The 23,314-nt window shown below is 34.5% G+C and overlaps 1 protein-coding gene across 8 annotated transcripts; it reads left to right on the plus strand.

The window, feature by feature from the left end:
- The first annotated feature begins 8,077 nt into the window (after positions 1 to 8,077).
- Positions 8,078 to 14,725, plus strand: LOC131037324 (autophagy-related protein 8C-like). 8 transcript variants are annotated; one of them, XM_057969429.2, is made up of 7 exons: positions 8,078 to 8,316; positions 9,853 to 9,908; positions 10,322 to 10,362; positions 10,502 to 10,557; positions 13,675 to 13,727; positions 13,916 to 14,034; positions 14,328 to 14,725. In XM_057969429.2, exons 3-7 carry the CDS (start codon positions 10,326 to 10,328, stop codon positions 14,438 to 14,440), a joined length of 378 nt encoding a protein of 125 aa, XP_057825412.1. In that variant the 5' UTR covers positions 8,078 to 8,316; positions 9,853 to 9,908; positions 10,322 to 10,325; the 3' UTR covers positions 14,441 to 14,725. The 8 variants fall into 8 exon arrangements, with proteins under 8 accessions (XP_057825412.1, XP_057825414.1, XP_057825418.1 ...); XM_057969435.2 differs by having other exon boundaries at positions 8,179 to 8,320; positions 9,853 to 9,913; XM_057969432.2 differs by having other exon boundaries at positions 8,181 to 8,320.
- Positions 14,726 to 23,314: the final 8,589 nt, after the last annotated feature.

The raw sequence follows: 23,314 nt of genomic DNA on the forward strand, positions 1-23,314 counted from the left end.
GACCTCACTGGCTCCACCCTCGACACTCACTTCTCGGGTCAGCCAAGCATCAGTCCCCATGAAAACTCCCCATGGCGAACTTTGTATCTCTACTAAGAACCGTATGTGTGTGGGCCGCTACCAGAGGTCCGACCTCCTGCCCCAACAACTAGAAGGATTTGGGCCTCTAAAACAAAATGGTGCTAGTAAGGGCATCCGCTCGTGTGGCCATACATGCGGCACTTTTAGCTCTGTAAATACAGAAGGCTCCCAGCCGGTAGGGGTTACGCCCTACAACTGATCAAATAAATTTGATCAAACGGGTTTATGGGGAGACATAGTGTCGGTATGAACTAATCAGCACACGTTATTCATAGTTTTCACCATGAATACATTTGATTATAGTGGTTCGGATGAGGTGGGTTTTCCTCGCTACCACTTGGGTCGTCCTCTTCTCACTAGTAGTCCTAATGACCACACGGGAAGACAGACCCTCTAAAGATTAAACAAAAAGAGCCTATTGCTCAAGACACAAAAGACAATGATTCAATTTTAGTGCACCAATGGAAGTGTTTGCTAGTCTATGAAAACAAGGCACACAATAAAAATCCAAAAAAAACTTGCCAAGGACCTGCACCAAAGATTTGTTAGTAGTTTGGGTTGTTTGAAATAATCACCCCTTCCTGCAAACACACAAGTTAGGTAAATTTTAAAACCCAAAAGACTTTGTGAAAATAGGGGCCTTCAACCAAACGATTTTGCTTTTAAGACAAGCTGCACCAATTTTGTTAGCTAGATCTGAAAATGTTAGCTCAAAATAAACCAGATCTGAAACCCTAAATACAAAATCCGAAAACTAAATCAATAAAATTTCAAAATTTTGAAACAGGCCATACACAGACGCGATTACCCCCGACGCAGATGCGGCTCTGAGACGCAAACGCGGTTTTGTGAGGCACAGACGCGAGTACAAATCACAGACGCTCTTTCCAAACACAGACGCGCGTAGAAATGACACAGACGCGCCTCCCTGGAACCTGCAAAATGAAATATTGCCAAAACACAGATGCGGATAAAAAAGACACAGACGCGCTTCTGTAACATAGATGCGCCTCCCTGGAACCTGCAAAATGAAATATTTCCAAAACACAGACGCGGATCCAGTTGTCTCAGACGCGCCTGAAAATAAAAAACGCGATCCGAAAGTGCGCAGACGCAAAAATACCGAAAATGCTACCGAAAATGTCCGATCTGCAACTTCAAAAACACAAGATCTGCAACAAGGAGGTTAAATGCAAAGGGACAAGAGTCCCACCGGGCGTGCCAAAATGTATATGGTGAAAATGGATAACAATAATAACAATATTGAAAGGCTAAATGAATTCAACCACAAAAACCCTAGCCTAACAATCAACAAAGATCCACCATAACATATGAAGATTACCTAAGACAATGCAAATCACATGAAATCACAAAGATTATACCATCACATGTCCAATAAGGTTTTGATCTCCATTCTTCCTATCTCCATTGATCTTGCTTGATATATTTGCTCTCAGATTTTATATGCACAAGAGCTCAACAAAGAACATAATGTGGTTGCAAGTAGGATCGTAGTGTAGTCAAGTCCTTAAGATGATTCATTAGGGTTTGATAATGAAGGAAGCATCTCCTTATATAGAAGAAACTATAAAAAATGGAGGGATAAGATTGAGAGGTGCCAAAAAGGAGGTCGGCTAGGATTAGAGGGTAGGTAGAAGAAATAGTAAAATAATGAAAGAGGTAGGTAGTGTAGGAATTAAGAGATGAATGACATGTGTCATGGGTAGAAAAGGTTAATGAATTAATTAAATAAATAAAGATTTATTTAATTAATAGAAGAAATGAGATCAATTAAATAAATAAATATTTATTTAATTTAGGAAAAGGATAATTTAAATAAATAAATGTATTTATTTAAATGAGAAATAAGGCTAGAAGAGGATAAATGAATTAATTAAATAAATAAAGATTTATTTAATTAATAGAAGAATTGAGCTTAGATAATTAAATAAATAAAATATTTATTTAATTAGACATGACAATTTTGGGTGTCTACAAGTATAATAAAAGATTTACATATGTGTTCAATAGTTGAAATAACAAGAACCACCCCTACAAACCCTTACATACTACTATCCGCCATTACCCTGTCAAAAAACACAAACTCCTCGTAACCAAATTTGGAGAAATATTCCAACCCATATTACATTTTATACTCCCCCCATACATAACAATTGAATCAAAGCCCCTGTTAATAAGGGGTAAAAAAAGAAACCCTAAAATCAAAATGCACAACCAAAAACCTACAAATCATGGCCACTCCTCGATAATCAGTCCTTCTCTTACTTCACCATAGGATTGTTCAGCTCTAGAGACATCAACCCAACTTTGGGCTTCTTGTCGCACAAATGCTCTTATTCCACCATCACCATTTTCTACTTTAGGTCCTTCACATTCAAATACTCCTTTAAGGACGTCCAACCCATCTGGGCTTTTGCTTTGCATTAATCCTTATTCCTAAACACACTCCACACAAGAAACGATTGCATAAGAGTTTTAACATGCCCAAATTGCCTCCAGTCTCCAAGGCACACCCACAAGCCAACACTAGGCTCTCCCATCCCCATGATTACCATCATCCTACCACACCATTCTGGCCTCACACATTCCGACATTGCTCTCAAGACCTCCTCCTTTGACTCTAATTCCAAATCCCATACCATAAACATTTAAGCAATGCCGATGTTGGAGTGGTAGTGATGAGCTACCTTAAAAAAATTTGTTCCCAAAATGCACTTCACAATTTGCAAGAACACTGGGTTATCAATTTAAAAAATACTGTGAAGCCTCCTCTTAGTAATTTTGCCAAGAAAACACAACTGTTGCTTCACAATGATGAGTGTAAAATTTGCCTCCATGCAACTTGTCACCCTTTCCTACTCCTAAACATCAACCTCATAATGAAAATGACATTGGCAAAGGGGACTTTAAAAGAAATTAGACACCACCTCTCTCGTTTCATTTAATGATGGTATGATTATCACCTCTATACTTACCAATTCGTGATTACATATCCCCCGAAAATCCTCAAAAACCTTTGGATCATTATGTGATAATGATGACACAACAATATTTGACAACATGTCTGCCACTTGGTTCCCACTCCTCTTCATGTGGGAAATTTTGAAATCTTCAAATGAGGGGAGAGTTGATACAATTAACTTTACAAATTTATTCAAACTCCATGCATTTACTTCACCTTTCATAAGAGTATTAATCACCAACATAGAGTCTCCTTCCAAATGCAAATGACATACGTTCAATTTCTTTGTCATCTAAATGACCTCCTAGGCATCCTGAACCTCTACTTCGTTATTAGTTCCATCAACAAGTCACTTCACATCGATTGCCAACAAATTCCCCTGTGAATCTCTTGCCACAACCCCTGCACTCGATGGCCCAGGGTTCCCTTTGGAGGATTAATCAAAATTCAATTTTATCCACCCCTTCTTAGGACATTCCTAATGCTCATTTACAACATAATTTTCAAGATGAACCCATGAAGGCCCATAAACAAGCAATTTTAAAATAATTTTAGTAATATATTTGTAAGGGAATAAAAACCCTTTTACATAAATCTACACTAACTAACTAAATACATTTAAAGAAATAAAAATTAATTTAGATTTAATTATTGGGCTAAGTTAGGAATGATAAATTTAAATATTTTGATAATAAATGTGAATGATAGTTGTACTTAGTTCTTAAAATGATGATGGAACATGAATGCTAAAGATGCATGTAACTTGTCCAAGGGGTTGAGCTTAACTGGTTAAAACATTGGGTTCTCATGGTGGAGACCCAAGTTCAACTCCCAATAGGGACATCTAAAGAGGAATTCTAAGCTGTGACTCTTGGCCTTCCATAGGATGGGGAAGGTCTTGGGGTCAATCTAATCAAACACAATAATAATAATAATAATAATAATAATAATAATAATAATTCAAAGATATGTAATGGGGATGGGGCCCCCTACTGTGGCCTCACTGGTTCATAGCTCCAGTCAAAAGCTATTCAGGCTTCGGCCAATTACCTATCAAAAAAAAAAAAAAAAAGATGCATGTAACTAAATGGTTGATATATAAAAATTAATGTCTTTTGATGTATTTATTATTATATTAGAATTATAACTAACTAATAATATTTTTAAGGTTGAATTTGTGCAACTTGAACATGACTTCTAAGGTGTAGATTTGATTTGGGCAAATATAGAATTCTACGACTTAGTCTTTTGTGATTTTTGTTGTCTATTGATTCGTAAAAAAAAATTATAAGCAAGTTGCTAGATTATGAGAGCCAAGTTCTCCTCACTCAACCCACTTAAAGACCAACTTTACAACCTTCACCAATGATTAAAGATAACAAACTCAAGTGTATAATGTCCTAATACAAATGTCAATGTAGATGTGTTCCTTTTAACACTACAATTCAAGTGTTCCTAGAATGAACGATCCTTATAACTGCCAAGTGATCTTGGATAATTATTTAACGTGTGTAATGCATAGATGAATTACTTTAAATACAAAGACATACTAAATAGTGTCAATGTAGGTTTTTATTTCCCAGTTGGTTATATATTTTCTCATTTTTAATTTTGTACACTTATAATTAATCTTGCTTAGGATTGATAATGTGAGTATTAGTGTGAGTGCGTGCAAGGTGTCAACATCTTCCATGGGAGTTACACTTGCCTATTTTAGGCTATTGTGGTAGACTATTCCCATTGGTCATATTTTCCTCTCTCTCTCTCTCTCTCTCTCGCCCCCCCGCCCCCCCCTTCATTTTTTTTAATAAATACTCACTTCCTAGCTAGTCTTTGCATTCTATTCTATTGCATTGTAAGTGGGTGCAAGGTGTCAATATCTTCCATGGGAGTTACACTTGCCTATTTTAGGCTATTGTGGTAGACTGTTCCCATTGGTCATATTTTCCACACCTCTCTCTCTCTCTCTCTCTCTCTCTCTCTCTCTCTCTCTCTCTCTCTCTCTCTCTCTCTCCCTTATTTTTTATATATACTCACTTCCTAGCTAGTCTTTGCATTCTATTCTATTGCATTTTAATTGCATTCTCCTAATGTTATTTTGCTTTCGTAGCATTTGAGTTTCTCTCTTGGAGAATAACTTCGTGTTGTTATTTTGATCTTGTATCATTTGCATTAGTAATTTTATCTCTATTCATTTACCCTAGGTATTATGGGTCATTCATCTTTTCATATTCTAACAAATAGTTGCACAAATGTGTACCGAGTTGGTTTCCAAGAACTACAAAAAAAAGGATGAGAGTTGATAATCTTAAATTTTAAAATTTTATATTTTGAGGTTCAATTGTGTGTGGCTTAGGATCAAATCCATGTGCTATAAGGGTAAACCACAATAAGGAAAATATATATCTCAAGGTAGTGAACATATGCATGGAAATTAGTGCAAAGACAAATGCAATAAATGACTAATCATGATGAATATATAGGAGTATGCATGAACGAGGATCAAAGATGGATCCAATTTCAGTACAAGAACTTGCCACTTATTTGTTATATAATGAGCCTAAAACTAAACGAGAATTAGGATTAGTGTGCCAATTTCACCATTACAATATTTAGATTAATTCCACCATCATGGTAAAATTATTCAAGAATATTATTATAATAGTTTGCATACCCATGACGTTTCCAATTTAGTTTTAGGTCCATTTTGAGAGAATGTCTCGATGCAATTAAATATTCACAAATGATAAACTCTTGTGCAAATTTGGGTTCATTATTCAATTCTTCACATATCCCCACCATCACTCATCCAACTACATTTGACCATATCTTATTTGTATTAACATATTCTCATACTTTATCTATTTATTATGCTTATTATTTCCTCTATACCTAGACATTCATTCCTTGCATTGCTATTAGCATTTCAGTAAATTTTTTAGCAAGATATAATCCTACATTATGTAGAGCTAGCCTTTAAAATTCAAAAAATTTAAACTCAAAGTTTGCCTTCTCCCACCCATTCCATTCATCGACTTACTTGGTACACATTTCATGTGTGACATTTAAAGACATTCATTTTGGACATTAATTCACATCCTATTATCACTTAGTAATCGTTTAATTTTCAAGAGCGTACAAGGAATAATGATCACAAGAAAACTTCAATTGGAGCATTACAAATAATTTATTTGCATTAAAATTCATGTACTAAGACATTTGTATGCTTACTTATTATTTGCCAACATCTACCAAGGTCACAAAGCCAACCTTTCTAGAGGGTTGACATAGGAGAACTTAACCCTAGCAATCCAATATCAACCAACCACCCTTATCCCATCCCACAACCAAAGAATCTTTAACTATCACCAATCCTAAAAATCAAAGAGAATAAATCCAACCAAAGTGGAATATATAAATGCTAGACTTATCAAATCAAATTCTATGTTATATGGTAGATCCAGATTTGTGAAAGTGACGTAGACACAATTATAACTATACATAGTAAAGGAAAAAATAACAAAGTAAAATAGAAAGAGTCAAAGAAACCGAGGTGGTGGTTGAGAAAAGATTGCTAAAATTAAAATAGAAATCATCCCCTTCCCCCCAAAAATAAAAAATCCAAGCATAGAAAGTACATAAATGAATGCCTTTAAATATAAAGACATAATGACATTTGCACAAATTGTACCAAGTTGGCTTCCAACAACTAGTGAAAAATGGTGCGAGTCAATAATCTTTAATTTTAAAAGTTTAAATTTGAGGGTTCATTGTGTGTGGCTTAGGATCAAACCCATGTGCTACAAGGGTAACCCATGATAGAGAAAATAGAGATCTCAAGGTACTGAACATGCATATGAAAATGAGTGCAAAGATAGATCTATGCAATAAATGACTTCATGATGTATGCATAGGATTCTATGCATGAATGGGGATCAAAGAAGGAGCCAATTTTTAGCACAAGAACTTGCCACTTATTTCTTTATAATTGTATTGAGATATTTTATTAAATTGAGCCTAAAACTAAATGGAAATTGGCATGGGTGTGCCAATTTCACCATTATAATATTCAAATTGATTTTAGCATCATAATATTTGAATTATTTAAACATATTATTGCAATTGTTTGCATACCCATGCAAATTCCCATTCAATTTTAGCCCATTTTGAAAGAATGTCTTAATGCAATTACATATTCACAAATGATAGAATCTTGTGCAAAGTTGGGTTTATTCTCCAATTCTTTACATATCCTCACCTTCACTCATCCCACTACATTCGACCATATCTTATTTGTATTCACATATTTGCATACTTTGTCCATTTTTATTAAGCCTATTATTTCCTCTATGTCTCGACCTTCATTCCTTCCATTAATATTAACATTTGGGTAATATTTGCAATATGAGATTTATCTTACATTGTGTAGAACTAGTCTCAAAAAATTAGAAGATCAAATTCAATATTTGCCTACTCTCATCCATTCCATTCTCGCCATAAGCTAACTTGGTATACATTTCATGTGATCATTGTCATGTGGTTTTATTTAAAGAGATTCATTTGGACATTAATTCACATCCTACCATCTAGCAATCGTTTAATTTTTAAGAGCATATAAGGAACAATCATCATATGACCACTTCACTTGGAGCACTAAAAATAATTTATCTACTTTAGATTTTATAGACTAAGACATTTGTATGCTTGCTTATTGTCAACCAACATTCCCAAGGTCACACAACCAATCTTGAACTAGAGGGCCGACATAAGAAAATTTAACCCTATCAATCCAATAACAATGAAACACATCACCAATTTTTAATAATGAAAAAACAGAAATCAAACCAAATTGAAAAATAAAAATGCAAAATTTACCAAATCAGATTTGCATGTCATATGATTCCACATTTGTGAAAATGACCTAAATACAATTATATATAATTATACATAGTGAAGGAAAAAAGGAAAAACTAAAACACAAATAGTCAAAAGTGGCCGGGAAAAGACCGCTAAAAAATAAAATGGAAATCTTTTCCCCCTTAAAAAAAAAATAAAAATCCAAGCGTAGAAAACATCGAAGAGCTTTAAATACAAATTACCTTTAGGTAGTAAAATCTTGAAAGTCTTGTGATGTGAAAAAAAAATTGTTATTAATTGCTATCATTTCTAGTCGATGACGAAAGAGTAGAATTTATTATTTGAAGGCAGGCGAAGGAAGGCATCCGCATTATTCGAGGCTTTCGCCCAACGAGGCAGGTTTCGAACCCTTAACCTCCTGTTATTTTTCAGTTCGATCCTTCAATCTCTGAATTGTTGTATGCTTGCGTTTCGGTGTTCAATTTAATCATGCGATTTGATAGATTGTGTGAAAAATAAGGCTTTTTCCTGGTGTCTGGCGCGTTTTTGAAAGAGTACAACCTTTACCTTTTTTAATACAAAGCGGTAAGGGTGTAGTTTTAGGGCCTGCAATTGTCTCTTTTAGTTTTCCATTTTCAAACTCAATAGTCCTCTGGAGTTAGCTATTTTGTGTACAGGCTCTGAAATTTACCCTATCTTTTCATTCTTTCAAACCCTATACTTTGTATTGTATGCAATTCGCTATCTAGTATGGTTTGTCTCTAAGCTCCGTAATTTAACCTATCTGTAGCGTCTTCTTTCCTTTATTTAGTTCCTTTTTTGTCCATTATGATATTCCTGAATTTATGGGGAAATTGTTGTTATTTAACCTATCGATTTTTTTTTTGCTTCGTTTTTTCTTACAAGGATCTCGATTTCCTGTGTAATATTTTAGGGCCTGAATATATCTGTTTCTTAGTCCGGGAGCGGGTACTAATTTTGCCCTAATTCGGCTGCACAGCTCCTTTTTTGTCCATTAGGATATTCCTGAATTTTTGGGGAAATTGCTGTAATTTAACCTATCGATTTTTTTTTTGCTTCGTTTTTCCTCTTACAAGAATCTCGATCTCCTGTGTAATATTTTAGGGTCTGATTATATCTGTTTCGCAGTCCGGGAGCGGGTACTAATTTTTCCCTAATTTGGCTGCACAGAAATCTCTCTGTAAATCTTTCGATTTTTTATTATTTAAAAAAAGTTTCTATTGGTAAATTTCTCTCAGCTTTGTTTGTGTTTAGGGAATGTCAACCCATGGCTAGAGTATAGAATCGTTTAATCTTTACCCCGCTGGACGTTTCCAGCATGGTCGTGCTTTTGGCTGTCCCTTGCAACCCTTGTCCACCATCAATGATAGAAATTGGGCATTTTGCAATATTCTAGGTTTTGGTCGTGCTTTTGGCTGCGCCTTGCAACCCTTGGCAACCCTTGGCAACCCTTGTTCCCCATCAATAATGGAAATTGGGCATTTTGCAATATTCTAGGTTTTGGTCGTGCTTTTGGCTGCCCCTTGCAACCCTTGTTCACTATCAATAATGGAAATTGGGTATTTTGCAATATTATAGGTTTTGTTAATCGAATGTTCTTGTTTTCTTTTTATTTGAATGGTTTAGGTTTTTAATTGTTCTGATGAATGGAAACTGGGTGTTTTATGTGCTTTCTTACAGGAATGTTTTTTTCTTTTCAATTGAATATTTATTGGTTCAATATGTTTTGATTGAAATTTGTTTGGCTATTAATAATCGGCTTGCTGATTGTATTTGCTTTGTCATTGTGGGTTTGTTGTATGCAAGGTGCTTTTTCATTTGAAATGAAATTTCATTAATGGCTAGCCCGTATTCCAGACAGCTCTCCTCCGTTGCACTGAATGCATTCTGATTTATATTTCTTGCTGTAGGTTTATAGAGGTTGCTACCGCAAGGATCTTCCTAATTTTTCAGAAACGATTGGAATGTAAGGTTCAATTTCTGCTTATCGTGAGAGAATTATGTTTTAAGTCATCCGTCTTTTTTAAAGTTTCTTTGGAGGTACTGTTAGTTTACTTTTGTAGTTTTCGTCTGAAACAAACACAAATGATATGTGTTTGATAGTTCTTTCTTACACTATGAATGCAATATCACAAGCATTGTAGGTTTGATAGTTCATCCATTTTCTCTTTACATGGTGAATATAACTTAACAAGCGTTGTGTGTTTGTTTGTATTTTCTTTCAACTTTTCTCTTTACTAAGTGAATGCAACATGGACCATAAGGGCTGTAGGGTCTGTTTGGTTGCATTATTGTAGTTTTAAGTTTAATTTAAGCATTTGGTATAATTATGACTATTTAAATGAATTTCTAATTATGTTTCTTTTGGGAAATTGACAGAACAATGGCAAAGAGTTCTTTCAAGCAAGAGCATGACCTAGGTGAGGAATCTTATGTGACTGATTGAGTTTTAAGCTATATCAAATGAAGTTTGCTTGCGATTTTTTGATTTTGATTTACTATTTTATGATGCATTTTGTCATTCTTTTCCATGTTCTAAGTATACTATCTATCATGCAGAGAAGAGAAAAGCTGAAGCTGCCAGAATCAGGGACAAATATCCCGACAGAATTCCAGTAAGGTTTTTAGTTAAAGCATTTCAAAGTATTCTACATCTTTAGCATTTAATGTCCATGTTGAATAATGGGAGCTTCGATGTTTGCAATTAATGTTCATTCAAGTTGTGGCTATTATTTGCCGATACATTTTCTCTGCATATTTCTTAATTTCCCTAGAATTGGCCTTTTTAAGGGAATTACTTTGTTAAGTGTTTGAGACTTGAAGCTTTTTTGTTATTTTTGTTTTATCTTTTTCATCTTCCAATATTCCACTAGCATGCAATTTGCTTTTTTATTTTTTTCTTTGGTAATGTACTTAAATATTCTTTTCTTTTTGCAATTTAGTTTTTTATATTTTCTTTTATTAAGTACTTCGTTACCCTTCCAATGCAAAATTTTTCCAATCATAAGGCAAAGGGGCCCACAAAGCGCTCAAGCACCTTAAACAATGTATTTAATCCTCCCTCGGACATTCTATGGGACAATCTTAAGCTTTACCGAGTTATTTGAGAAACAATTAATTCGTCTAACATCAATAACACTTTGCCAAGTGTTTTTGTATTATCGTTCTAAAATTTTATAGCAGTACAGTTTTACCATGTTTTAAGTTTTTCCATGAGTGTGATATTAATAATTAAGGGGCTCAATTGTTAGCATCCTTGATGCCAGGTTTGAGAGTTGATCGAGACATTGAGTAAGCACCTCATTTAAACATCAGAATTATTCAGGACTGGAAGTTTCATTTATAGTATCATTAGAGCATTGATGCTGATATTTTGCATAATCTCAGTTTGGTTTATACCAGGCAATGGTTTTCTTTAAGGATAGTTATTATTGCCTTACACTTGCACCATTATCTTAATTTTTAGGCTATCTTTAGTTCAGTCCATGGGAACTGTTGTTAAAAGATAGTTATGATTGCCTTACACTTGCACCGTTATGTTAATTTTTAGGCTATTATGATTGCCTTACACTTGCACCATTATCTTAATTTTTTAGGCTATCTTTAGTTCAGTCCCAGGGAACTGTTGTTATCAGTACCTTTCATCCTGGTTTAATATTGTTCATAAGGTAGAAATTTGAATTTCAAGTCTAGTTAACAATTTTGGAGCTGAATAATATTTTTCTGGTAGGTAAATTTTAAAAAAGACAGTAGTGACACCCTATTATAATTCGAAAGAATTGTAGTAGAAATATAAAGCTGCCAAAGACATCTGTTTGGGTAAACAGAGTATGGTTTTTTATTAAAGAGGATGTTTAAAAGCACAGCATCAGAAAATTCAAAATTACAACATGAAGTCATAGAATTTGCTATTCTATTATGAATTTAGCCAAATACTGCTGTGTAGACTTATATTAATAGGATTCCTTTTATTTGGCGAAACTGGAGCCCCCCAGGCAACAAAAAGCTATCAAACTGGAGTTGCCACATCCAACAAAGCCCAACGGTAGCCATGGTAGGCTGAATTCAGGTACAGGCCCTGCTAACCTTCTCCACAAAAAGAACTGTAGCCTCTGGCAATTTCTATACCAAAAGTATCTGCAAACAGAAAACCAGCAGCTGAAACGTTGGTACAAAGCAACAATTGGTCAAATGTAAGAAAATTTGATTTAGTTTTTTAACAGAGCAGACAGGTACCTGAAAATATCAATAAAATATGCTTGGGTTAGAAGGTGTTGTAGCACGGCTATCATATCCATCTTCCATGCTGCTTTCTAGCAGAGTACTGTCAGGTACTGTATCAGGTACATTTTAAGGGTTATTGAGATGAGAGTGTCTCAAATCATTATATACCAGAATATAAGATCGTGTGATTTAACTGAAATTTCACGTTCTCATAAAGTGCCATGAATTCCATCAGTGTCCAAAATTTCCTGTAGCCCAGAAAATATTGATGTAATTTAATTGAAAATTTCGTCTAGAGACGGTTTTTGAAAGTACTAGTAGAAGACCCAACTGAGGATGATAACTTGATCCCTCCCACTGTGTGCTAAATAATCTGCCACTGGTTCCTCTTATCTTTTGATATGCGACATCAATGTCACAAGGATTGCTGAATTTCAACCAAAAATTTAGAAATCTGGCAAATTGCATTATAACCCCTAAAATTTATTTAAATTCGTATTAGTAATTGTCTGTATGCAACACAAGCTTTTTATAAAAAACCGTAAAAGGAATTGTTGCATCTCAGTTGAGACACCCCAGTCATGTTTTATAGAACAGTACTACAAAGATTATGAATATAGTTGTCTGATGTGATGTTACAGACAAGGGCTGGTTTCCTTGCAAAAAATGCTGGCCGTGGTGTTGGCTGCACTGTTGTGTCTGCAAGCACATCAACTGCAAAAATGTCAGCTTTGGTACTGGTTGCAAATCATGTCTGGCTTCCAATTTTCTGGATTGGTAGAGCTCCTTTCCCTCGGCAGAAACATACAGTGCACCCTGAAAATAAATGACTCCAGTTGTCACTTTTGTTGAGTAGGCATAACCGTTTGACAAGGATCTGCTATGTCTATAGATTATCGATGCTTTTTGGTGTATTGGTGTCTCTATTTCTTATTCTATTAAGTTTAAATTTTAAAAAACTTAAAAAGAAATATGTGTGTCCTCTAATATATATGACATGTATGCTACGGAATGTGGGCACACATCTTTCACGGATATTTGATTGCATTTATGTGGGAGCATAAGTCAGATGAAAATTATCAACCGGTGCTCGAATTCATATCTTAGGTTCCAATGTTTGTTTTTAAATTTTCAAAAAATATTTATTCTAATTTTTAAAAAATATTAATATTCTTCAAATTTTATCACAATTTTTTTCGTCGAATAAAACCATAGTTGTTAATGATATATTGTTTCTTGATGCATTGCATGGTATGGAAGTGCAATGTCCAACATTAATGTGGAACTAATATTTTCAATGTTGATTGATTGTTTTATATCAGCTTGTTGTGTAACTACTATTTTCAATGTTACACAAGTATATTTGAAAAAATGTTACACAAGTAATTACATCATAAGCTTCAATGTGTAATTACTATTTTTTAAGGTTCCAGTTAATGTATATTTTGGTAAACGGGAAAGGTACACAAGTTATGTTTTTTGGTTTAATAGTTGGTGTTGGTTGCCAGGTGATTGTGGAGAAGGCAGAGAGGAGTGACATCCCCAACATTGACAAAAAAAAGTAGGTAGATGAGTTTTTCTGAGAAAAGTAGGTAGCTATTAAGTTGTTTCTAGAAATACTGATGGTTGATGAAACCAATGCTTTGTTTATCGGTTGAATATCTGTTCTTTTTTGTTTTTCATAGCTTGAAGACATTACACATTGCCACATTTAGTAATAAATTTATACTTTCGTGATACTTCTACCAGGTACTTGGTCCCAGCGGATTTGACAGTTGGTCAGTTTGTTTATGTCATTCGAAAAAGGATTAAGCTAAGTGCAGAGAAGGCCATCTTTATTTTTGTCAACGATGTCCTCCCTCCCACTGGTCTCTCACTCTCTCTTTTTCTCTATCTATGCATCTCAATTTTGTACATGGACTACATATGTTTATATACATATATATACATATATGTACACACACACAATAATTTGTACGTGGAATGTTTGCAGTTATCTGTTTTATGGGCTGCTCCAGAAATTACGTTGTCTTTGCTGTTGTATGCAAACTATTTGGCAGTTTACATTTGGCTAGTTATTAAGTTTTGATGAATAATCCTGCTTATTTGTCTTGCCATGTCTATTTTTAACTAACATGTTACTTCATCTTAATTTTTGCAGCTGCTATAATGTCGTCAATATATGATGAGCACAAAGATGAGGACGGATTCTTATATGTTACATACAGTGGAGAAAATACATTTGGCAATGAAGATTTGATTCCTCACTGCTAGCCACATTGAACAAAGCAGATTTGGCACCATATGAATTTCATTGCATTTAGAGTGAAGATTCACTCACTCAATTTATCTACTAGAACATGACTATAACTATTCTGATTATAACTACTGAATTATCTGGTAATCATCTTTAATGTTATTAAGGTAAAGAAAAATGAAACTGTATAGGAGTCGTTTGTAAATAAGTATTGTGTCCATGAACAAGACAGGCAACTGTGTTTAGAAATGTAAATTCTATTATTTCTGAATAGCATGTTCAATTATGTGTTCTGAATATAATTTTTCTGTCAAGGCATTTCATTTTCTAGTGATGAGTATGATAGTTTCAGGTTTAATATTGATTTACAAGATTAGGTACACGCTTGATTAAACAAAATTCTGGTTCTCTGAAGTATATAGATGTTTCACAAATTGGCTAAATATGGCAGCCCTGGTGGTTTGATACAATGGCGGTATGCAGTATTGAAATCACTTATTTTTTTTGTTTTTTTAACCAATTATGAGAGCATTTTTATCGTGGCTGTTAACATATGCTGCAAATTTTACAATCTTCTCATGAGCCAAGCATCTCCAAGCCAGAGTATAGAGTTGATTTTTGTTTTGTAATTGCTAGAGAAGCTAAGTACAGAAGAGCTGTGTTTTGTCTAGCAGTGCTAGAAACATATGGGTAAGTTAGCAAATTAGTAAATGATCAAATCAATCATCTATATCAAGGGTGTTGATTCCACTTCAAAGAAGCAACCACTGGGAACTTAAGATAAGGGGTCTTATTTTTTCAGGGCATGTCTTGTCTGTTTTAGTTAGATGTTATTTCGAAATTCTCCTTGCAACTTTTTGTCTGAGATGTTATTACTAATTTTCCAATATCATTATCATGATTTAAGAACTGTATTTTACATTTTTACCATTTTAATCAGAATCGAAAAATACTGGCATTCCTTCTTCAGTAATTTAGGATAGGAAATATCTACAAACAGCAAAAATTGACTTGTCCATCAGAATGTAGCATTAAGTCGTCTTTATAGCTGAGAAAATAACTACGAATGCCCTTGTAACTAATTACTGTCGAGGAAAATTGCATCATAAGACCAATGGGTGTAAAAGACATCAAATTTCCAGTGCGTAGTATTAAATGTGGTTGTTTGTGTGTTTTAATTGTGTGAATAAATTTTATATCATTAACGCTTTGGATCACCACGAGCCATCATCAGGATGCAGAACAAGAAAACAGACTAAAAATTGCTAAAGAACAAGAAAACAGACTCAAAAATTGCCACACTGTTTTTAGCATTCTGATAATGGATCACTGAGTGTGGTGTGATGATGTTTACTCTTTTCTTGCTCTTCATTCTGATGATGGATCTGAAACAATGATGGTATAAAATTATTGTATAATAGTCATTTATCACATTGGTTCCTTTTGGATCCACAAAAGGAACAGAAGCAAAGTGTCGGAGGAAAACTGGTGTGGTGACGAAGTTGAGCTTGGTCAGGATCCTAGAAGCGGATAGCGGAGAACACTGGGCAACTTAAGTTACAGAAGAAAATGCTATGCTGCTCAAATCGGCTGACATGCCTAGCTGCGGCATAAGCCTACTATTAGAACCAAACCAGGGAAGCAAATATGTGGTGTGATAAGGGCCGACACAATGTTGACTTTGGAACGGCAGAAAATTGGCTTCTGCATTCATCAAAAAATTGATTTTCCACAAAAACTGGGGAGTTTAAAACTCCCCTTGTTTCAGATGGGGGATTCAATAAGAGTTGAAACCCTTGCCATTTCTGGGTATGAGGATAATAATAGGTGCACTACCAATTGGTTTCTGTAGTCAGAATATTGGTGAGATCCGCACTACGAAGAATTAGAAAAATAACCCATTTGCAGCCGCCGCTAAAACACACGTCCCCTTTGTCTCAATGTAGGCTGCTCTTTTTTTTAACCAAGAGGAATTGAGGTTTTAGTTGACCGATCTGGAGTGTTCTGTAGAGGAAAAGCTTAATTAGAAATCATATCCATAATCTGAACTAGCTGAAACTGAATGAACTGATCGCAGTGGTCTGGGCTGTTCAATGAAAATGTCATGGCCTAGAATATTATTTTGAACCATGCACCTTCAACCTTGTTAATTTTGTTTATACTCCAATTATGATTTATGCTCATGTATCTACATCTCTGTTGATTTAAGTTCTCAATTATGGTTTATGTTCATATAAATATAATTCTGTTAATTTAAGTTATATTTTGGGCTTCCTTGGTTATATTGTCAAACTTCCCATCGCTTTTTAAGTGTTTTTTCTTTTCTCAACTGCCAAGACAAGAAATGCACAAGTTTGAGCCAATTATGCAAACATGCATTTGTGGGCTTTTTAATTAAACGAGGGGTAAAAATTTATTCAACACAAAAAAAATTACAAAGCAATAAAAGGACGATAAGCCTGACAAATGTTATTAATTGAATAGTGAATTTTAATCTTAGATTTCTCTTTCAAATAATCAATAACCTTTTTCATTCTTCCCCCTTCTGTTCTTTATTTTAACTCAAACTAGGGATATGACCCAGTAGTTGAGTGTGCTCCAGTAGCCCTGATAGGACTCGTTGATTAATGTCTACACTCTGATTTAATGCCTAATATTTTTGACCGTATTGCATGCGACTTTAATCATTGCTGATGATGACTACCCATAATTAAATCAAATGTCTCCCTTAGATACAAAAAGCAATGAATCATGTGATGCCATACTAGCGAATGAATAAAGCAACGAATCATGTGATGACATACTAGCCAACGAATAAAACATGATTCAGTGTACAAGTATAAGTCTCACTTCATTTTTTGGGCTGTTTTGGACACCTTGGCAAAAAGCATGCTGATGGGGAATCATATTTGATGATGTGATCCTGAAATTTTAGTTATAAGCAGGGGACTTGCCTAATAAGCGGCTACAAAATATTAGGAGTAATTTGAAATTTGTATGTAGGATTTTGAGAACCATGAGATTAGGGTGTTCAACTACTAGATTTTTTCAATAGAAAGGTCTTGAGGTTTTTCAATACAACACAAACTCCAATTTCTATTTTTCATTTTTTTTTTCTGTATATAGACAGGGATGCCATGCCACACCTATGCCACACGACCATCACCACCATACTCGTTTACACTCTTACTAAATGCTTGTTGTCCCTTATCATGGAATGGAGCAAATTACCTCCATAATGCTTGCTTTGACTACCTCTCTCCGTCTCTTTTCCTATTTTAGAAGCCCTTTCACATTGCTTTATTTATTTCTTTAATCTACTGTTCGTCTCGAGAGTAAGGATATGACATGATGTAAAAATACATTAGTTATATCTCATTGAGCTTTGGCAATGATCTTGGAAAATTGGAAGAAGATAATGAACAGAAAAGCAAAAATCATAAGCACAAGTGGTCAAGCAGACTTTTGTGTAACATGAGACTGGTTGTGCCCCGAAAAAGCCCCCCACAAAAGCCCTCTGACAATGAAAATATGCCATGTGCCAATTTGGCATTCTCCTTCATCAAGAGCGTGTCCACAAAAAAATTAGAACTCTTGATTCATTAGCATGGTAGCACCCAAGGTTATTTCTTTGATGTGCAAGCTATCTACTCAATTGGCACAAGTTGGAGGCATCGGAGTCTTATAAGCTCCAAATAAATACACCAATAGGATTAAAAGATTAAAATCACTCTGCATCAGTTGCTGAATAATTCAGTGACGATTACTGCAGTGATAAAAACTCATAGATAAGTCTTGTAATTGTCAATTAAAAGCAGTTGGGTAATTAAAAATTAAAAAAAATTAAAATCTTTCTACGACCATCTATTAATCAATAATAAAAAAGATAGTACCCCAATCATGAATCTAGATCTTATCCACGAATCTAGATCTTATGGTCTTGTAATTGTCAATTAAAAGCAGTTGGGTAATTAAAAATTAAAAAAAATCAAAATCTATCTACGACCATCTATTAATCAATAATAGAAAAGATAGTACCCTATCCACGAATCTAGATCTTATCCACGAATCTAGATCTTATGTTGATAGGCCATAAGCTTTAAGACATCAAAATCTTAATTGCAGTCTAGGAAAATGGATATTCTCGACATCCCCAGAGCAGAGAACAATGATTTACAGTAGATTTTCTGTACAAATAATGTTGGGCATGCACTTTTCTGTACAAATTATGTTGGGCATGTACTTTAGGCATTGAAGGCACCTGTCAGTCCAAATAATGTAAGGCACATCCTTAACTATTGAAGGCACCTACTAATTTGGCTCACTTTGATAGTAATTGAATTTTGGAGGCACTTGGTAGTTAAACATGGACTGTGTTGCCTAAAACTAATTCTAGTTGTATAAATATATTATATGACACCAAGTAATTTACAAATTTATTCAAAATGGGTCTTAGTGCACTCTAAACTTCACTATTTTTCGTCATAATCAGAAATTCAGAAGAGCATGTGGAGAAACTAGAACATTGCTTGATATGTTTGTGATGAACAATGTGAAGAAGGCATGTGTATGGTTTGCAAAAATATGATTGTTATACGGTTCATGATGACATTTGTTGTTAGATATTCACCTCACATTGAAGTCCTTTGCAATATCCTCATTCCAAAATCCTTAGATATGTGCTTGACAGCAATATTTGATAATTATTAGAAAATTGTGAATGGTGTAAGTAAAGTGAAATGCAGCAGCACGTGCAAAAGTGGAAGCTTTAAAACAGGGTTTTGAGATTCTTTGAAAAATAAGTGCAGATCACTGAAGAAGCAGATCACAACAAGCATGAATTTTTCTAGGAAGCCTACCAAATCAACCATCAGTCCCACTCACTCCATTATTCTCCTTGTACGCTAATAGTAAATGCCTCTCTCAAAAACATGGCTTACGTGTCCATGTATAATTCGTTAGAAGTCTCCAAATAACGATTCTTTTATATACATGTGTAAATCACCAAAGACATGGATTTTTCTAAGCAGCATGAAAAAAGATTTTACTAAATCCAACAAATAAGCATCCTAACCAATCAGCACGCCTTCCCCATTATTATCCTTAAGACATGGTTTGCATGTCCATGGATACATCTTATAGGTCTGACATAATGATGTGAGAAATAATCAAAGCTCCAGACCATGAGGTCAAGTAAGCTCAAAAGCAGAGCATCTCAGTAATAAAAGAGAAGTGCTAGGATTGAATCTCAACTGGTCTACGAAAATAACATGATGTGTGAGTCCGGCTCCTTACTTGCATTATCCTCAGTAATTTGACTATGGAGCATACATCTTTTCTTAGAAAAATATCATAAATCCCAATTGCATTACAAAGCACCAGAAAGTAGTACCAATGTGATTAAAGGAGAAATTCCTCATAACCTCATAACCTCAAATTCAATGCGATTGCAAAGAGAAATGCTATAATTTATAACTGTGAGGTTTCACAATCATTTACACACTACTCATTACCAGCATGCCGAACATCCACCACACCATTTACAGCGTACTCATTACTAATTATGTATTGTTTTTGGTTAGTGCTTTGGTAACAATAATGATGATAATTCATAAAACTAAACAGAGTCTACAGTTTCTGTGCTATACCAAAACATCTCTAGATTGCCTTTGCCAGGAATACTATTTTTCCAACTCTTCCTCTTTTGCTGAGTATGATGAACTCGGTCCTTCAATTTCAATTTCATGCACAAGTCATGACCAGAAAATCCCCTTACCTAGTTATCCTGTACATCTCAACTCTATCTTCGTAGGTTTTTGGCTTACTGGTGCTGTCTATCATAAAACTAAACAGAGTCTACAGTTTCTGTGCTATATCAAAACATCTCTAGATTGCCTTTGCCAGGAATATTATTTTTCCAACTCTTCCTCTTTTGCTGAGTATGATGAACTCGGTCCTTCAATTTCAATTTCATGCACAAGTCATGACCAGAAAATCCCCTTACCTAGTTATCCTGTACATCTCAACTCTATCTTCGTAGGTTTTTGGCTTACTGGTGCTGTCTATCATAAATAGCTTGAAATGTTTCTAGATTTTTTTTACATGAGGGGTAAAAATCTATTAAACACAGAAGAAAATTACAAAGCAAGAATGGGTTGGGTTTTGTCAATTATAAATATCTTGAAATGTTTCTAAATTTTTTTCATAAAAAGAATAAAAAAATATTGAACACAGAAAAAGATTAAAATTATTAGATTTCCACAATCCATAATGATATCTATTGCTGCTTCTGGATTTGATGCAAAAAAAATAACACAATAAAATCCAGAAGCAGCAATAGATAACAGAAGAAGATTACAAAGCTAGAATGACCAACAACTCAGCAAAGAACAAAGAACCATCCAATCCTATCCTTCCCAACTAATTGCTCTAACATATAAGATAAATCTAAGGGCAGATGTCTTCTTTCTGTGATGCTCATATGTCAAAAAGAGTCTAAAGACCTACTCAACTATAGAATCTGTCGAATAACCACACAGCTAAATATCAATTGGCAGCATCCAAATGTTGTCCATTCAACATATTCACCACCACTTGTGAATCAGATTCACAAATAATCATTTTCCAACCAATAATCATTTTCCAACCAATATCACACCCCCTCTCCAATGTATATAAAATAGTAAGAATCTCCATGAAGTTATTCATATGAAACCCTTTCTAAATCTTTCTAAATTTGACTGAGTATATTTTTCACACAATTTTATGTAAAATACTTTTCCAAACATCTTTACACTTTGTAAATACGAGTTTAATAGACCTTTATCACAGATTAAATGGTGAAATAGTAAACTAGGCTCAGCAAAAGTTACAAGATTCAACCTCTTCCTCTTCAGTAGCACCCAACAGCAGTACTGGACTCTGCTCCACATGCTTACACAAATTTTTGTATTTTTTTATCAATTTTTATCCAATCAGATTAAAATTTAGAGATATGATATTTCTATAATTTGTATTATAAAATTTGAATGCTTTTGAATTAAATTGTATGATTTTTAGGCATCAACATCTACTTTAAAACACACAATCTAATCGAAAAATATTCACCTACACAAAATCATCTCAGCTGAAAGAATAGGATTAAAGGAGGAGTCCTAATTTGGATTACCAGGTTTCAAAATAGCTTATATTCCAAATCAAATATTTGGACTCACCACCTGTACGAAAAGTATTCACAATTGCAAACTCACAATAAAATGAAAACAAAATTCAATGAGTAGATAAATCTTCAGAAGATATGCCGACAACATCCATTTGTTCAGCCGCAGATCCAATCTCCTTAGTCTTAGTAACCCCTCTCCTCTGCAGGAGTTTTAGATTTTTTTTTGCCGATAACTTCTTTCAACCAGGAAACTCTTTTTGTTAGAGGTAGCCTTGGAAGCTGCAGAACACATTGAGGACATGAAATTCTTCATCCCTGCCCTGGATCATCCAAGGGCAAAAAGAATTGCATAGAACAGCAGAGGGATGAAGAATTTCATGTCCCCAACATTTTCTGCAGCCTCCAAAGAACATCATCCAAAGATGCACAACATAGAACAGCAGAGGAACAACTAACAAATTTATTCTAAATCTGCAGCTTAGGAAATCCCCAAATCTCCAAATTTGTTTTGGCAATTCTCTGCATCTCCAAAGTTCTTTTGGCAAGTTTCTGCATCTCGAATCATTCCACATATCCAACTGTATCTCGAGTCATTCTCCGAAATCAAATGTTGTAAGTTGGGCATCTTTTGGAGCGATAAACAATCACTGCACTCCTGCAAATAAAGTTGAATCAGATTTTCTATTACGAACTTAGATTTTTCTTCTTGTTTAATTATTGTGTTTGAAATTCTCACGTAATTTTCTCATTGATTGCTTTGTAAAACCAACCATAGAAGGACAACTGATTGCTTTGTAAAAATTCTAATTTTATCTATTTGGCAATATGGACAAAATAATGGAAAACGAATCCTCCAAGAAAATGCAGGACTCTGGAAAGGTTTGCATTTGGAATATATGATTTATAATATGAAATATTTTGGTGTTTATTTTATTCAAAAAATATCCTTATAGAATTCTAGTAAGCTCTCATTCCATTGACTATTATTTCATCCGTTTGGAAGGAATCAACCATGTATTTTGTTTGAGCATTGAAATATTGTAGTATATTGATTTTTATAACCCTCTTAACATTTGCAATTAACCCTCAAATAATTATGGGGAAAGTAGAAATGAGTGAGATTTTAGATATCATTAAAAAAAAGTAGACAATTTATTCCAACCAAATATTTTTTATGCACTTACAACTCCTTTATGACAATTTTACTGCAGCTGGTTGGAATACAGTTGTGGATTATAAGATCATGCAAAATTTTGGATTGATTGTTGGCTTTAGGTGAAATAATTCATGTGAGTGGCCACTAGGTGGGTTTGAGGAGGCTTGTCATGAGTTGACTTAGATTCTTGCTTCTCGTGAGTGTAATTCCTTGGTTGGGCATGATATTTTGGCGTGGGGCAAGGATTTGTTTGGTAAGTACTCTATTGTTGCAGGATACTCGGAGCTTGATAGACAACTGTTTGGTGGTGTTAAGGTGCCTTGGTGGGAACAGGTGTAAAATAAGTTGTCTTGGGTCAAGTGTTATTTTTTCATGTGGCTTATGGTTCAAAATCATTGTTTAACTTTGGGATAATTTGTTTAAGTGAGGCTTTCATGGTCCTTCCATGTGTGCTTTGTGTTGCAAGAGTGAGGAGTGTGTGTCTCATATTTTCTTCGAGTGCTCTTTCTCAAGGGGGATTTGACACTTTTGGTGAGGATTGTGGACCCAGTCTTGCTGGCATGTTTCCTCTTT

This window comes from Cryptomeria japonica, chromosome 3, assembly GCF_030272615.1.
Source record: "Cryptomeria japonica chromosome 3, Sugi_1.0, whole genome shotgun sequence".
Taxonomy (NCBI): Eukaryota; Viridiplantae; Streptophyta; class Pinopsida; order Cupressales; family Cupressaceae; genus Cryptomeria; species Cryptomeria japonica.